The following is an 18,426-nucleotide window of genomic DNA, read 5'->3' on the forward strand; positions in this document are numbered from 1 at the left end:
AACAGAGAACTATGCGCTGGAGTGGGTGTGTGCGGGAGAGGAGGGGTTAAGGATTGGGAGGGTATAGATTGCAAAAGGAGCAGTAGGCTAGTGGGGGCTGGATTGTGATAGCGACAGATGTCTAGAAAACTGTGAGGGGCACTCCTCTGTTACAACACAGTCCCAGCCTGCACCTCGGAGAGCAGGGGCGGAATTCTGCAGCTGTCACTCCAAAGGTTTACCTCCATTATCCATCCTTGGAAAAAAAGAAGCCCAATTGATCACTCTCTCGAAATACAGGTCGGTCACATCAGATCTTTGTTTAGTTTAGTTTTATTATTTATGCTATGTTTTTCAATTGCAACATGTTTATGCTTTATGTTCTGTCGGTAAAAGAGAAAGAAATCGAGAAAGAAAGATGCCTGAGTTGTAGTTTACCCATTGTTCGCTATCTAGTCTATGGCTTTGCTTTTTCGGCTTTATTATGCAAATGTGTACATTTAAAGGCTGACATAATTAGGGAAGGTTTTTTTTATTGTCTTTTTTTCCCCCATTGTCACCGGTCGAATTTGATTTAGTGCGTCTTCTTAATAATTTTTTAAGAAGGCCGGGAGATTTTAAAACCATCCAGAGATAAAGAAAAAGGCGCAATACAAAGTTATGAAGTTGCGACTCTTATTGGGTTTAACACGTTATTGTGGCCAATTCTGTTTTCCGTTGCATGTCTTTTTGAGTAGGCTAGGCTACGACTACGACATTTTCAAACGCCGAACAAAAAAAGGGGGCAGAGCAGATGAGAGAAGCAGCAATGGGTGGGTTGAAATGGGGAATGGATGGAGACCCTTGCTGCAGCTTCTATCACTCAAGTGTCCGTGGCCAGTATTGTGTAATACCCCTCTAAAGCCACCTAGGCTGATACCTTACATTAAAATAGAGATCAGCATCGGTGTTTGATGCCTATTTCTGCCCAAGCCTTCACTTTTGTCATAGAGTATAGCTGCTGGTGAGGAATTTTCATCCTTTGTTACCGGCCAGCACATGCTGCCGCACCTTTGCGTTTCTCCTTCAATCTTTCTGTGTGAAAAGCTTTGTGTGACATGGACAAATGATGACTTTCACATTTCCCCCGAAATTGGCTTGAGAAAATGCTAGCGCAAATCCACCAGATTATGATGTATAAATATCAAATGTAGATTGAAAATGTGTATTTTTTTTGCTTTGTCTGATTTGGAGGCCGGAGATACCAAGGAGGGGTTGGCGAGTAAAAAAAAATTAAGAAAAAGGCAGATATGCCAACCAAATCAATCCCATGAGCACAGATAGAGTTTTAATAGTTAGAAGCAGGTCCAAAAGAGAAATAAGGCAGTCAAGGAATTCAAGATTACATATTTTGACCACTGTACAGTTTATTTAATGGATGGTGCAGCCTCATAGTGTGTGGTGCATCCTGTATTGATTGCTCTGTTGTACCACTATGGCCAGTTACCAGATTGCTAGTAACCTACCTGTACACAATGTCCTGCTAGTGACATTTTGATTGAAATAATACATAAATATAAAACAACCATGTTGTAGGCTATAATATACCAAGCAATTGTTGGAATAGCAATGGTCAAACTGAAATATGCTAATCAAATTATTAGTGTGACATTGTCAATTAATCTAATGTAAACCTGTTATCTGTAATCTGCTCAACCACAGTTTACAAAGGCTTTGATTTAATCACACAGGTTGATTTGTTCAGGGTCAGCAGAAAACACAATCACTCAGATAAAGTTGAAATACCAGTTCTCTATTCTGTCCCTTGAAGGAAGTTACATTCTTTGGCAATCGCTCTTTCTCTTCCTCTACAGCTACAACAGTGTTCAGTCATCAACAAATCGACAAAAACTCCATGTCCGCAGAGCACGGACATGGAGTTTTTTGCGCTTCAGTCACAAAGAATGTCAAAGTTGTGGCTTTACATTGAAAACAGAAAGATCCAATTTTTTAATTCAAATATTGTATGTGAATGGAACTTCCTCTGTTTATGTGTGCTGGGAGACTCACTGCACCATATACTGTAGTTTCTAGCTGCTGAGAGAGGAGTAGTTGCACTATGTTATTTAGGGATACGATAGTAAGCATCTGAAAAGATGTAGGCATACAGTATTTATCAACCCCAATGAAAGATATCGTCATTAAAGTTTGATAAACTTTTTTAAACGAAAATAAATGGGGTTTAGATGAGGCGGGCTATGCTCTGGTTCTTATGACGCAATACGTATTTTGAACCAATCACAGCAGTTCTCTGCCCGAACGTTCTATAAAAACAATGACGGTTACCATGTAGACTGTTTGATACGGCCACGCCCACACAAGCATATTTATAAACACAACTTTGATATCTTATAGATTTTTCCTATTTTAGATCAGGTTTCCAGAGGCTTTAAGAGTTGCGGGTTCCTCCGGCACTGAGCCATACCCAACATTCCTGAAAGGGTAGCGAGAATGCCAATCTGTTTGTTCTCAAAAAGGTTCCCATGCATTTACATTTGATGAGAGCAATCTCCTAATTGCAATTCTAGTTCACTTCTTGACACTAGACTTCTCTCAATGCTCCTTTCTGACAGAACGCTTGTTAGGAAGTTGAAGGAACAGAGTCGAATCAATGCTGCAGTTTAGCAACTAAGGGCGCACCCCCCCCCCCCCCCCCCCCCCCCCCCGCTGGCCCGTGGTCACACTGCTCCCAAAGGCCGCGGCCCGGGCACGATTGCTCAATCATACATACGTCATCACGTCGTAATACGATACATACATCATCACCAAGCGTACTCGCGGCTGGAATTAGTAGAACAACAATGGAGAACAACAGTAGTCGCGGATTGCCCCAAACACCTCCAAATTTTAGTGGGTCTTCTTATCCAGCTGCGACCATGGCTGCGACTGAATACTGTCGCCGGTCCAAATTTCTAGCAAACTCTCCACTTCGCGATCGCACCGGAACCCACTCGTGAACCTCTTGCCGCCATTGTTTGTTTGTTTGCCACAGTATGAAATTGAGCTACTTAATAAAAGCTGTGTGAACTAAGAGTGTCAGTTAGCTAGCTCTGTAGTCACACAAAAATTATCCATTGTTAAAACCCAATGTTGGCATGGTATGTTTGCCCAATGAATGGGTTGTCTAAGTCTTGAAGACATGCCATATATAGAGTACTGAACAATGTACTTGTTTTATTAAAACAAAGACAGGTTGCTTCGAACACATGTTGTATTTCTCATATTAAAAGACACCTTCATCCACTTGTTCCTATAGGAGACACCATGGGAGGCAAACTCAGCAAGAAGAGGAAGGGATATGACGTGAGCGACCCCAAGGAAGCTGCGTCGGCTGCAGTCGCACAGGGATCCGCCCAAGTGGAGGCCGCAGTAGCTAAGGTGACAGCTGAGGCCAACAATGTGGTGGAGGAAGCTGTGGAGACAGTTCTGGCAGCAGTAACAGAAGCTGTGAAAGCTCCAGAAGAGCCCCAATCTCCACCTCCAGAGGAACCGGCTCCAGTGGCAGAGGAACCAGCCGCAGTAGTAGAAGAACCAGCCGCAGTAGTAGAAGAACCAGCCGCAGTAGTAGAAGTACAAGCTCCAGAAGAGGTCCCGGAGGTCCCAGCAGCAGCAGCAGCTGAGGAGCCCTCTGCTCCAGCATTAGAAGAACCTGTGCAAAGTGAAGTTGAACCCGAGCCTGCTGCTGCTGCTCCTACTGCTGCACCTGAGGAGATCCTGGTAGAAACACCTGCTGCAGCTGCAGAATCTGTGCCAGAGCCAGCGGTTGTTCCTGCCATCACAGAGGAAGCACCCAAGGACCCAGAACCAGAGCCCGAGCCCATCCCAGAGACTGTCACTGAACCAGAAGCAACTGTGGAGGAGACAGTGGTGGTGACCGCTGCTGCTGCTGCCGTAGCTGCTATCCCCGAACCTGAGCCAGTGCTGGAGCTAGCCCCAGAACCAGAGCCTACCCCTGAGCCAGAGCCTGAGACAGAACCTGAACAACTACCAGAACCCGAACAACTACCAGAACCTGAACAACTACCAGAACCTGAACAACTACCAGAACCTGAACAACTACCAGAACCCGAACCAGAGCAAGCCCCAGAGCCAGAGCTTGAACAATCACCAGAGCCAGAACCAGAACAAATACCAGAGCCTGTGAAAGAGATGGAGGCAGTAGAATCCCCAGCCGAGGAACAAGTCAAAGTAGTTGTGCCAGAAGCAACTGTGGCCACGTCCGCCATTACTGAACTTGTGGCCGTGGAATCAGAAGCATCTCAGGTCTCGCAGACTGCAGTTGAAGAAGAAGTCCCCACTGTAGAAGAGGAATCTGTCCTTACAGAAGCCCTCAGCACTGAGACGGCGGCTGAGCCGCAAGCAGCAGAACCTGTCCCTGAGATTGTCATCTCAGAGTCTGCCTCCGCCAGCGAAATAACTGCTGAGTCTGAAGAATTAGCAGAAGCTTCTGCGGAAGACCTGCCCTGCCCAGAGCCCGTAGTGGAAATCAAGATGGAAAATGGAAATGTAGAGAGCCCTTCTGTTACGGAAGATGAGGTAGAAGTAGATGCACTTCCAGCTGTGAATGGAGAGTGTGCTGATTCGGCTGCCGCACACAAGGAGGAATGTGTTAACGGTGAAGCGCCAGAGGAGACGCCGATCAAGCAGCAGATTGACTTTGAACTGAAAAAGGACGTGAGTCTGAGCGGGGAGGTTCCTGATGCAGTCTCCGACATGGTGGAGGCTCTCAGCACCGAGGTCACCCAGGCAGTCTGAAAAGGAAGCTATCTTTCTAATCAATGTGAATTCCGTTTAATCCTCTGGTGGTGTGAGAAAGCCTTAGAGGTATCACAAACACAGCTAGGCTTTCTGGAATGCTGTAACCATTGCAATGTCTATAGTGGTAACTCAGGCAAAATAATGTTCCTTTTGAGTAACCAAAACTGAAATGCAACCACTTGAGGAAAGAGAGAGAGAGAGAGAGAGAGAGAGAGTGTGAAAGTGAGATGGAAGGACGGAGAGGAGACGGAGAGGAGCTGGGAATTTGAGTCAGAGTGCAGGCAGACAGTGAAACTGGACAGCAGAGCAAAAAATACTGGACAGTAAATATGTTATTAATGAATGAAATGAATAAATCTGTCTTTGCGTGAGCCTGATGAATATAACAGAGTGGTTTATTGGAACAACATTCATTATTAGTATGTTATCTGATTTAGAATGTCATATATCCTTTCTATTACTATATTCAGAGACATGACATAAATGTTTTGGCCTTTTAATAATATTAATAATAATAATAATAATAATGATAATGGTACCAGTGAGGAATGTTCATTTTAAATTGATTGTTGGGAATAGAGAATAAAAAGAGATTGTTATAGCCTACAGTGATCTTCCCTTTCTTCATGAATCCTCTCTGCATCAAGTTTGTCACAATTATTTGGTAACTAGTGACAACTATTGTACCATGCGCTAACTACCATACCATCTTATTAATGAATCAGTACATCTTAACTTAATTTCAAACCATAGAATCAAATATAATAGTTTTATTTTGGTAAGATAGTTGCATGAGAAGCGGAGCACCATTTTTTTTAACAGAACATCTAGGCTCTGCAAATTTCAAACCACTTGTTGACATCTACTGCCACCACAGCTCATATCAGCACTAGTGGGCCAGAGTTTGACTTGATTATACATATCTACAGAGAGCAACGTCCTCTAGGTCACTCACCACTTTACAAATATTTGAGCTGGGTGAACATGGCTGCCTTTTGTATGTAGCCCGCATGATATGGCAAACAAAAAGACTGCACCTAGTACCCACATACTACAGCTAGAGAAATAGGTCCATTATCTGAGGTGCTCTGTATTTTCCTCACCTCTTTCTCTCTCACATCACCATGGCTATTGCTGAGGCTCCATGCCATTGCAGCACACCCTGCCAACATTTCACAGATCCATACCGGCAAGGGGAACCAAAGGGGGGAGGGGAAGGAATGCTTGCAGGAGGCAGAGAAAAAGGAAGATGGGGGAGGGGCGCTCTGGGAGGAAAGCAAGTGCTATGATGCTGCACAGAGGAGAAGAGGATGTTAAAATAAGACTCTTCTAGCTGCAGACATTTTCAGACTCTTCACAGATTGAAATAAGCAAAGCAATGGGGCGAGTTTAGTTGCATGGCTAACAGCAGGGTTGAACATGGTTTGACACCTAGTTGATGCATCCTTGTAGAATGCCGCCACGCCTGTTGCTCACACTAATGTCAGATATTAGGTGGTCTTTGTCATGCAGGTGCTAATGCACATACATTAACAAGAGGGAGTAAAATGATATTTGTGTGCTTATATGGGCAATGGGGAGGTGGGCGAGTGAGTGTGCATGTGTTTGAGGTGGAGGGGTGGGCCTTAGTATGGTCATGCAACCTTGAGAAAACGACTGAACCATGGTTCAGAGCATATGAGGAGATCTGAGAGTGATAACAGTAACCTCCCATGGAAGTAGCTCCTCAGCGGGCCCATCCACATACCAGCTCTTTCAGTTTTCTTAAAAAAAATACTCCAGCACCACACATTTATGAAAGGAATGTTGTGGAGTGGGTTGGGGCCCAGGAGGATGGACTTGCTGGCATGTTTTCATCTTTCGAGCTGAACAGTTTTGTCAATAGGACTTACTTTGTATGCATGTGGGTTGCTGCCATAGGTTGCTGCTTTGGAAACAATTTTACTGTAAACAAATAAAGAGATGATACATAATGGTGCAACCATACCCTGACATTATGCTTCAGTTAGACAAGTGTTACACTTTAATAGAACATGTGCCATCCTTATTCAACAACCAACAACACTGTATTGGTGCATGCTTTTACACGGTCTACTCTCAAATCCCCAATACTGTAGGTTAAGCTCACAGGCCACCATTATTTATAGAACTGCACTTGACTAAAAAAGCCAGTTTGGCAGCAACATGACCTGTTTATCCTTTCACGAACAAAAGACATCCGGGGGTAGCTCAGTAAAAAGAAAGACCCTTAAAATCAATCAAAGCGGGGATTGTTGTAGCAGCAGCAATGAAATAAACTTCTCAATTCAAAATTGACATGGTTTAAAACCAAAGATATCTGTCATTAGGGCCAATTATTCTTGTAAAAATTGCTTTAATCAATTCTAGTAAGTAATATATTGGATGTTCATTATTTTTACATTTCCTTTAATTCTCTTTCCCTTTTATGTGTGTTTGTTGGTGTGGTAGAAAAGGGTCCTTGTATTCTGCATCTTGATTTAAACACTGCCTTAAAGTTGCATAGTTGTGAAAGGCCAGCTGCACTGCCTGGTTACCGTAACACTATGTGCTCTATATGCTAGCTCCTACACAAAGCTCAGACTGTGTTCCAGCTTCTTTTTACGCTGTGTGAAGACCAGCCTGCAGGCTTTAGCTATCCCAGACTGATGCCTCTGAGAAGCAAAAAGGAAAAGAAAACGTGAACTAAATCCAAAGGCTATACTATGAGGAAATCCATGAGGAGCGGGCCTTTTTTGGTTTGAAGACACTTGGTCTACAATTTACTGTTGATTTATTTTTAACATACTCAGTAATACACTACTATGGTTATGTTAATGGTTGATTCATTGTTAACATGTAAGTGTGTGCATGAATGAGAAATAGAGGGGGAACACACGTTAACAAATAACCAATTTACACAATTTCTTCAATTTAAAAGATACAGCTCATCATTTCTCAATTCATTAGCCATTAAAAGCTTCATATTTTGAGTTCGAAAGTGTGATTGTGAAATGTACGCACCAAATGAAACTGAAACCCCAAAAAAGTAATAGTAATACTAGTACATGGCATTTACTCTACTTCCAACCCCATAATGCAAAAATCTGAGCCTTGCCCACTTACTTACCAATAAGGACACAAAGGCAAAATATGTAATATGAAATAACTAAAACTGTTCTAACCTTGGCAGAAAATAAATTGTTCATGTAGGCTCATGAGAAGCAGAATGAGAAAATGTGCTTTCAGGGCCTAAGAAGCTACCTTGTCCCTATAGACCGGCTCGACCACATGACAAACCCTGGCAATATTTAACATGATGCAGTCACACAAGTTTCTAGAGGGCTGTCATTTAACATGACTTCAATGCCCTATAGGTTCTTCTGCAAGAAATCTTTTGGTTTGGCCTTGGTTATTAAGGAGAGAACAAATAGGGAGAATGGGAGTGTGTGACTTCTGAAATGCTTCCTTATAAGAGACACTCTTTGCTTCACTCCATCCACTCATGGCTGAGTACATAATAAGAGTCAGGTGGCCAAATAAGCAACAGCTGATCACTATTTATTATTCAAGCAACATGGTATCAGAGCAGAAATACAGCCCGGAAAACACGTACACAATACACAGAGAAAAGCCCAATTTACCCTTCCCCTTCCCCCCCACCCACACACACTGGTGTCTAATGCTTTTACTATAGGGGCCGTACATATTGTACTTCCTCTCTTTCTCTTTATGTTCTCTAAAATGGTCAGCCAGGAGATTGTGTACTAAGTGACCGACATGCTGAAAGTGCAACGTTTTTTTTATGGATTCATCTCATTCATCTCATTCTCCTGCTGGTTCAAACTTAGATTTTTCGGTTATTCTGTCTGGTTAAATCTATTCCTCTCTCACTTTTGGTGTCTATGTTGCAAACATAATCAGCAATGCTGCCTCCTTTCCTTTCTCCTCTGGACCTCTAAATCTTTTCAGCCTTGTATCTCTCTCATCTCTCTCTCTCTCTCTCTCTCTCTCTCTCCCTCTCTCTTTTCTGGCTTTCGTTCACCCTCCCACCCCTGAAACCATCCATCTGGACATGTGCACTAATGCGGTCATTGTATAGGGGTGGGCAGAAGCCTATTAGACGGAACTCGGTGGTAGTAACGATCAATATTGATCCATAGGGTTAGTCTAATGGACGCTGAGAGATGCAGTGATTCCCCTTTGTCTGCTCAAAGATCCCATCTCCCTAACTCCTCACACATGCGCACTCTCGAGCTCAAATACACACACACACAAACACACACACACACACACACACACACACACACACACATGCACACACACACAATTACACTGCTTTCTATTCTGTTTCACTCTGCTGATGCAGCGGCTGTGCTGAGCGAGCACTTTACAACTGCCCATATTGTGTGTGTGGGTGATGGGTAAACGCGAACATTAGTGTCTATGTAAACAGCATCTCCGTAAACATATAGGGGCCTGTGTATTCTCAGCCATACCTATATGTACTTCTCATTACCAAGCATTACACTGTTAGGACAAGAACAACGAGAACATTGAGTGCCATAGGACCGCAAACACACACACACAAACACACACACACACACACACACACACACACACACGCACACTACACACACACACACACACACACACACACACACACACACACACACACACACACACACACACACACACCATACTAGTTCAACCAAACCAACCATGAAAATGTGTTCAGGTTTTGACATCACAAAATTAAGCAGGTAGCAGTGTGGATGTCATCTCAGTTTTCAAATTGGCCAAACACCTGCTGAGATTTTTGAGTGCCCAGCCGTTGTATCAGCAACTATTCAATGTCAGTGTTTGCTGGGTAGCACCAAAATGAAAGTTGAGACAGCATCAACAACTGGCCTACATATTGTTCACGGCAGACGCTTGAAAGGTCAAAGGAGAAAAGGCACTGGTGTTACTTATTACATTAATGAGGACTCAGTTCTATTCAAGTTTCCCAGTTTGCATGCATGATACCAGGACCCTGGCTGTGTCTGACATCATTAACCATGCACTATGATATCTAATCAGTGGTTCACTATATGCCAAGCATTAAATTATTAAAATTGATTATCATTGAGCATTGCATCATGGGATCGCTACAGTAATAATAATTCAACATTTTTAAACAAACTAAAAAAGTTCTTTACAGGAAAAACAACATCAGATATGAAGCCAGATAAAATAGTATATACAACAAATACCAGTTAAAGCCATCAGATAATGTATACTGGGCCATCAGATAATGCATACCGAGTTGAATTCTGGACATCCATTTATTTCAGCACGCAGGACATGATAAAGGACATATCAGTGGTACATCAGAGTCGAGACATACAGTCGAGTATCATCTCCGTAGCAATGAAAATCGATATCATGTCTACGCATGGTTTGCCCCAAGGGAAGCTCTTCAAACAGAAGAGTGTTTATGCCATGCACCCTCCTTTTATGGGCCATTGTGGGTTTTTGTAAGGGCAAAGATTCATGATCAAATACAATGACAGTTGATATATTGCACTAAATAGTAAATATAGTAATTCAGTCATTAGTTTTATTATTACTTTCACATTTCATAATGTCTGTAATAAAATAAAATGCATATATATACAGTCATATGAAAAAGTTTGGGAACCCCTCTCAGCCGGCATTATAATTGACTCTGCTTTCACACAAAAAAGATAAAAGTGGTATGTCTTTAATTTACCAGGAACAGCTAACTACTGGGATATTTTCCAAACAAAGATTTTTTGAAAAGCAGTATTTAATTGTATGAAATTAAATAAAATGTGAAAAACTGGCTGTGCAAAAATATGGGAACCCTTGTGGTGTTGCTGATTTTAATGCATGTAACAGCATGTAAAACTGATGACTTTAATCACAAAATTGGTTGGATTATGTTGTTAAGCCTTAAATCTCATATAAAGGTATGTTTAATCATGATAAAAGGTATTTTAGGTGCCTAAATGCAAGTTCCACTTCTCTTTGACTCTCTGCAGAAGTGAGACAGAATGCGATCATCAAAACAGCTCCCAAAAGATCTTAAAAACAAAGATTATTCATTGTCATGGTTTAGGGGAAGGCTACAAGAAGCTTTCCCAAAGGTTTCAATTGTCAATTTCTACTGTAAGGAACGTTGTCAGGGAATGGAAGGACACAGGCATAGTTGCAGTTAAACCCAGGTCTAGCAGACCAAGAAAAGTACAAGAGCGGCATATGCGGCGGATTGTGAGAATGGTTGCACACAACCCACAGATCACCTCCAAAGACCTGCAAGAACATCTGGCTGCAGATTGTGTATCTGTACATGGTTCTACAATTCAGTGCAATTTGCACCAAAACATCTGCATGGCCGGGTGATGAGAAGGAAGCCCTTTCTGCGCCCACGCCACAGATACAGTTGCATGGAGTATGCAAAAGCTCATTTAGACAAGCCAGCTTCATATGGGAAGAAAATGCTTTGGACTGATGAGACAAAAATTAAGTTATTTGGTCTTTATAAAAAGCAGATGTTTTGGTGCAAATTGCACTGAATTGTTGAACGATGTACAAATACACAATCTGCAGCCAGATGTTCTTGCAGGTCTTTGGAGGTGATCTGTGGGTTGTGTGTAACCATTCTCACAATCCTCCACCTATTTTTTTCTTGGTCTGCCATGCCTGGGTTTAACTGCCACTATGCCTGTGTCCTTCCATTTCCTGACAACGTTCCCTACAGTCGAAATTGACAATTGAAACCTTTGGGAAAGCTTCTTGTAGCCTTCCCCTTAACCATGACAATGAACAATCTTTGTTTTTCAGAACTTTTGGGAGCTGTTTTGATGATCCCATTCTGTCTCACTTCAGCAGAGAGTCAAAGAGAAGTGCAACTTGCATTTAGGCACCTAAAATACATTTTCTCATGATTAAACAGACATTTCTATGAGGTTCAAGGCTTAACAACATAATCCAACCAACTTTGTGTTTAAAGTCATCAGTTTTACATGCTGTTACAGGCATTAAAATCAACAAAACCACAAGGGTTCCTATATTTTTGCACAGCCAGTTTTTCACATTTTATTTTATTTCATACAACCAAATACTGCTTTTCAAAAAATCTTTGTTTGGAAAACATCCCAGTGGTTAGCTGTTCCTGGTAAATTAAAGACATACCACTTTTATATTTTTTTTTGTGAAAGCAGAGTCAATTATAATGCCGGCTGAGAGGGGTTCCCAAACTTTTTCATATGACTGTATATACCTTTTCAAAGGCTGCATTTTTCTGATATTCTACAGCAGCATTCTGTAGATTTATTTCTCAACATTATAATTCTGGTCAAAGTTAATTCAATTATTTTATGTCTATTGCCAAAAATCAAAATAACGAATATAAAAATGTGCAGCACACGACAATTTTTTCAAAACTCAAATTTGTTATGCTAAATATGGTCACATATACATAGATTACATGATTCACATGCGTGTAGCAGTGCTCTTTTGAAACCATCCTCACAACAAACAAAAAAAACACTGGATCTACATACAATGTTTTACTGTACACACACCTGTTATCTCTGCTCAGCATGGTTGCTTACGGGGAGGGCATACGCACAGTGTGTGTTTGTTTAAGATTAGAGGTGGGAACTCATTCTGTGTGCAGTCACCTTGATCAGGCCTCTGGGCCCCTGCACAATCTGAGGCAACATGTAAGAAATGCATTCCTTTATTTGACTTCTTTAGCCATCCCCTGGTGTAAGGTACACTCCATTATATTTAAAAAAATCATACTCAAAGTGTTTTTCTTGACTCAAGCATCATCTCAGCACTTGTCATTTGACATCAACTAAGGATCATTGATACATCCAAACTCATAAACAACCAAGCATATTGTACCTCTTCAAGTGTACATTTAACCAGAAGATTAATAGGGCCCAACTAATGAATGAAGCTGGCAGAAGCATTTGGAGTCTTATACAAGCTGCAAAATGAGGATTACCAAAACATTTTAAAGGAAACCCCAAACACTGACTGTGAGACAATAGGGCACACAACAGAGGAGGCAGAAATCCTTAATCAGTTTACAACTAAATAAGATTCAAGATTCAAGATTCAAGATTCAAGATACTTTATTTGTCATTGTACCAAAACAACGAAATTTTGTTTACAGTTATACCCCACCCAAGATCAACGTGATTATGAAAATATGGTAATGAGTTATAGGTACTGCAGGCTTTTTGTGACCGCTCGAGCTATTGAATAAAATGTATGAAAATAATAAAGAAATAGAGCACTTATGGCTGCTATATGTAAATACAATTTTAAAAACAAACGTGCTTATACTGTTTGTACCCTCGTAATACAATTGGAGTTGTAAATTGTTTCAGCTGCAGCCACCATGGCTGCAGAATAGTGTCTATTGGGGAGATATGACCTTCACTGTGCCTCTGGTGACGGAGCTAAATCAAAGCTGCTGCTTGTTTAAGACAGCCTGTACACTGGCTGCATGGCCCATGGTGAATTATTTATATATGAAATTAAATGACCTCTGGCACTCTGAAGGCAGCAAGGACAACACAGAGCAATAGGTAGGGGGTTGGCAGAGGGAAAGTTGCAGAGAAAAAGAAGGGTTGTGCTGTATGTTTGTATAAGGTTTGAAGCAGGGACAGACGATAGAAACGGTTTGTGTGTGTGTGTGTGTGTGTGTGTGTGTGTGTGTGAGAGAGAGAGAGAGAGAGAGAGAGAAACTAATAGCCCAGCTCTCAGGAGGAGCCTGCAGGGGTTCATAGTTTCCCAACTTGTTGGAGCAGAAACTCACTCTCAGACCCTCTTTGTCCCTCTGTATGTTTGTGTGCTCTTGGATGTCTATATATCATTGAGGGCACATATCAATGTCATGCCTTTCAGCCAGTCTTTTACGGGAACGTTTGAAGGTTAAGACTTAGTTTTAAGCTAAAGGTGAGCATTAGTTGTAGGTCAAGGTTAAAGTAAAGGCATGTGGCTGTTAGGTTGGGATTTTGGGGCGAGGGAAAGAATTATGTCAATGAGGGTCCTCACAGGTAGTATAAACATGTGTGTGTGTGTGTGTGTGTGTGTGTGTGTGTGTGTGTGTGTGTGTGTGTGTGTGTGTGTGTGTGTTTGTGTGTGCATGCAGGGTAGGTATGTATGTGTGTGTTTTAAGAGGCAGTGCGGTATGTACAAGCACAGAAGTCAACTCTGTTGACATCCATCTGAAAGGTATTCAGGCAGGAAATTTGGTTATGTAACACACACACACACACACACACACACACACACACACACACACACACACACACACACACACACACACACACACCAGTCCTGCCTCCTGAAATTCTTTATATACTCAGTTATGTAGTAATGTGTTAATTGTCAGTGTTTAGTGAGTGTCAGTCAGGTCGTTCATTAATACAAAGCAAGGTGTCAGTTGAAGTGTTGCCCTTGACTCAAAATTCTTGTGTTCATCTTGATGTATATATACTGTATATTTACCTGTATTTATGATCAGTAAGTTTACTATCCATGGTTACTGTATAAAGACAGGCTGCAGGGGAAATATTTTGCCCCATTTTTCCTTACCCATACATCATTTGCTCTACCAGCGAACCTTCTGAATGACAGCTGCAATCAGCTATTTGGTTCAATTGGTTGGTATGGCAGGTTGAATATAAACCTTCCCCTCTAGCTGGTGTTACCTTGTACAGTCTATCGCTCTAACTAAACCTGACAGCGGAATGTGTAAATCCCTGGTATCAAATTGATACAGTGCGGCTGTCAATTCAGGCATCATGAATTTTACAAGTGAAGGGAATGAACACAAAAAGAGAAAAAACCTGACAGTAAGCCAACCATGAATAGGAGGCGTAATGCAGCAGTGAAGGACAACATTATTATAGGCCAGTTGTTGACAGGCGGACTGACTGGAATGACAGCTTGAAACGCCATAATATTCTAACAAAACTCACGCAGCCATACACACAAAATGTTGTTGATTAAAAATAGGCTACAAATGAACATATTTAATTGGGTGTCTGTGTTCGCGTGTGTCTGTGAACAGATAATACTCTTAGGGCCATATTTAATTGGGTGGGTATGAACAGGTTTTAGATGTATTTTCTGTGAGCAAATGCACCACCTCTGAATGCACCATTTGTGTCTCTCTGTGCGACCAACTTCATGTGATACTGCATTAGGGACCATAGATTATTGATATTGACGGATGATTGTTCTCTGTCAGGTAGATGCAAAACGTGCTTTTCTTAGCAGCCAACTGGAAATAGCAGCGTAAAGCATCTCTCACCTACAGTCAAGCTGCTGCAGGGCACATTGGCAACAGTCACAGGCCTATATGAACATACCAGAAGGCCCTAAAATGTGGTTACCTTTTTCATGTTGATACAAAATGTTGGAGTATTGTTTGATTTATTCAACAAATGTTTTTCTTCATGTTTTTGACTAAAAAGTGCCAGCAATGCTTACACTATGTAGAGAAAGGCTCCGTAAATGCATTCAAGAAAAAGTTCAAGCTGATTTAGCAAGAAATTGTGTGACTCATTATCTCTCTCAAACCGAATACAATCATGTCCTAATACACCCGAATATTGTTTTACATCAGCTGTAGAGTGTTCTTTGTGTTCCTTTTGTCTTGGCCTGTCAACACTTGTTTAACTGTGGAGGAATCTAAAGTGATGTGGCAGATTGTCATCCCAGCTTTTCACCTCCAGTAATGTCAGCAGCAGAGAGGGAGAAATGGAAGGGGGAGAAGGGGGATTTCGTGGGATAGTTTGCTGTTCAAATTACTGACACATACAGCATTTGCAACCTATTAAAAACCATTAACATTTTCTGCATTACATGTTCTACCGCCATAACCATGAAGAATAAAACTGCTGACATATTTTGTCCAATGGAACACAATGACCATTTGTAAAAGGATAACACTAGCTCTCTTATCCAGTGACACTCCAAATCAGTGATAGCACGGTAAGGCAATGCAATTTTCCAAGAGACGACTATATATAACATCCATGTTTTTAGTCACTAAAGATGAGCATTCTGTGTACAGCTCGTTTTGTATACAAGGCAACATTCCAGCTAGGTTTTCTTAGTGAGGCATTAAAAAAAGGAATCCCTCCAACTTAGATACGCAACAGATACAAACATAAACACACCCCAACCCCAACACAACCAGATTAAGTTCATAGTCGTCTCAGCCTCACAGCACTTGATATAGTGTTCATATATTTTTTTTAATATCGTGTGTGCACTTATACAAGTTTTTTGTTGTTGGTTGTGCCTGCAGTTCATGAAAGATAAACTGAATTGCATGTGGCAGACAAAAGGGCTTCAGGGGAGGGGGGTGGGGGTGTCTTATTGTATTAGAGTAACAAGGACTTCAAGCTGGCCCCCCCTTCAGATGCACTTTCTGGGAATCACTTGGCAAGTGCCGGGACCTCCTTCTGTTGATGACCCCACTGCACGCCTCATTAAATCCCTTACATTTGTCATAGATTCTTCCTAATACACACACACACACACACACACACACACACACACACACACACACACACACACACACACACACACCACCATGCCCCTGGCCGCAGGCTTTGCTTGCCATATGTCCACCACACAGGCCTGGCAGCTCCTCGCTGCGTTGCACTCTCGGTACACACCACCTACCGCAACATGTGAGGGAGACCCTGCAGAGTGACTGGCAGGCAACACCCCAGGCTTTTTTGTCAAAGATGGTGATTCAGTGGATCCCATTGTTGCCTCACATTAATATTATTCAAATAGTTAAAGACATGACTGAGCACAATCTGATACTGGAAACCTTTTAAGTTTTAAGTTTCATATTTTTTGGGCAGTTTCTTTCAAGTTTATAGATTACAAATTGCATTCAGGGTTAACACATCTCTGGGCAGTGTTAATTTCAAATGAACGCTTTTCGAACAATTGTTTGGTGAACAAGATAACAGCCATGTTTTTATTTATGGCTGATGCAACTTTTATAATAGTATTTTTGCCCCAAGGATATCAATGTCCCATTTCATATATTCCGTGAAAAGTATTTATGAAATGCTTTCATATACATCAACCAGATTCCCCCTGTAAGAGATGCCTTTCATCTTAGTCTTTTACATAAAGACAAATCAATTATATGCCATATTCTGATTATAAATGCTTTTGGTGGCGCTGTAATGTGTAACCCTCTGCCCCTCACTGAACTAGTTCTGCTGCCCTCTAATGTTACATTGCACATTATGTGCTAGTTGCACTGAGGGAGGACAAACACTGTCTCCAATGGGATACTGGGTGCAGCAGGTAATCATTTGACAGAGTTGATTTAACAAATCTAGGTCATGGAAACCATGACACGTCTGTTTTTAAAGTGGGATTAGTTTTTTGTGCAATAACTTCCTTCTAGTTTAAACCCAGTGATCGGTTCACGGTTAATGATTAGAAGCCAGTGATCCGTCGCAAATGTTGACAGAATCATATTTCACAAACAATCGCAGTGGCTCAAATCGCAGACACATATTTGCGAAGCGTGGTTTGCAAGTGTTGCTGAGTGTTTTGAAGTGTATGGTGTCAAAACTAACGTGACAGGAAATGATCTTATGTTGCATATCACAGTTACAATGTTGCACATTTGGTGAAAGTAGTAGGCTACTTTGTAACACAACCATCAATTCAATAACATAATATTACTTTAGAAGTGAGAATAAAAGATGAGAGGGGACAGAAATAAAGCAATTTAAAAATACACTCACAGAGAAAGAACTGAAAAGATGGCTTTGAACATTTGGACAACCTAGTCAACGTGGCAGGGGTAAATGAAGAATTCATCATGAGTTTTTATTTTATTTAGCCTTGTAAAATCTAACTCCGAGATGGAAACAAACTGCCTCCCATATAATAGTGATAAGAACAACATACTGACACAGAAAGTAGAAATATTATTGGAGATTTTTCGAGGTAGAAAGGATGGACGTATACAAAGAGAGATTGAAGGAAAAAAGGCAGGATTAAGTAAACAATAAGGATGGGTCGTCCTCCCCTTCACTGGGCTGCTCTGTCTTCTGGCAAGCCTGGCCCTGAACAGGTAGAGCCAACACAGTGACTCAGCACCAGTGCACTGGGACATGACCCACATCCACCACTGTGCCTTTCTGATGGAGAAGTGTCCGGCAAAGCATGTCAGGATGTGGCCATCACTCCAAACTATTACTGACATTTAGAGGCAACGAAGGAACAGCTTCACTGGCAATATAGCAAGAAAGCCAACTCAGCTGATGCTCAAGGGAAAGCAGGAAGGGGATGGAGGGAGGAGAGCTCCACTGTCTGTGTGTGTGTGTATAGTGTATGCATGTGTGCAACTGAAAAGAGGTTACCTCCCGGAAAGGAACCCAATAACTGTCTTACCAAAAAACAATAACAAGGGGTAAACCCTCATTATTTTTTGCTCTACGGCTCCAAATGCAATCTGCCGACTTTCTCTGGACCCCATGCTGAGTTACTTGTTGAACACGGGTGCTCAAGAAGAATGATTAGACTACAAGAGTGCATGTGCAAAAGAAGTGGGCGCACAGCATTTCACACAGC

At 41.6% G+C, this 18,426-nt stretch overlaps 1 protein-coding gene across 1 annotated transcript; it reads left to right on the forward strand.

The window, feature by feature from the left end:
* The first annotated feature begins 143 nt into the window (after positions 1-143).
* Positions 144-5,359, forward strand: LOC307250066 (uncharacterized protein). Its single transcript, XM_080027008.1, has 2 exons — positions 144-279; positions 3,275-5,359. Exon 2 carries the CDS (start codon positions 3,283-3,285, stop codon positions 4,771-4,773), a length of 1,491 nt encoding a protein of 496 aa, XP_079883134.1. The 5' UTR covers positions 144-279; positions 3,275-3,282; the 3' UTR covers positions 4,774-5,359.
* The last annotated feature ends 13,067 nt before the right edge of the window (positions 5,360-18,426 follow it).

This window comes from Ammodytes marinus, assembly GCF_949987685.1.
Source record: "Ammodytes marinus genome assembly, chromosome: 1".
NCBI lineage: Eukaryota > Metazoa > Chordata > Actinopteri > Uranoscopiformes > Ammodytidae > Ammodytes > Ammodytes marinus.

What these genes read in the sequence shown, in the direction of transcription:
- LOC307250066 (XM_080027008.1), top strand. Translation starts at nt 3,283, where the DNA reads ATGGGAGGCAAACTCAGCAAGAAGAGGAAGGGATATGACGTGAGCGAC.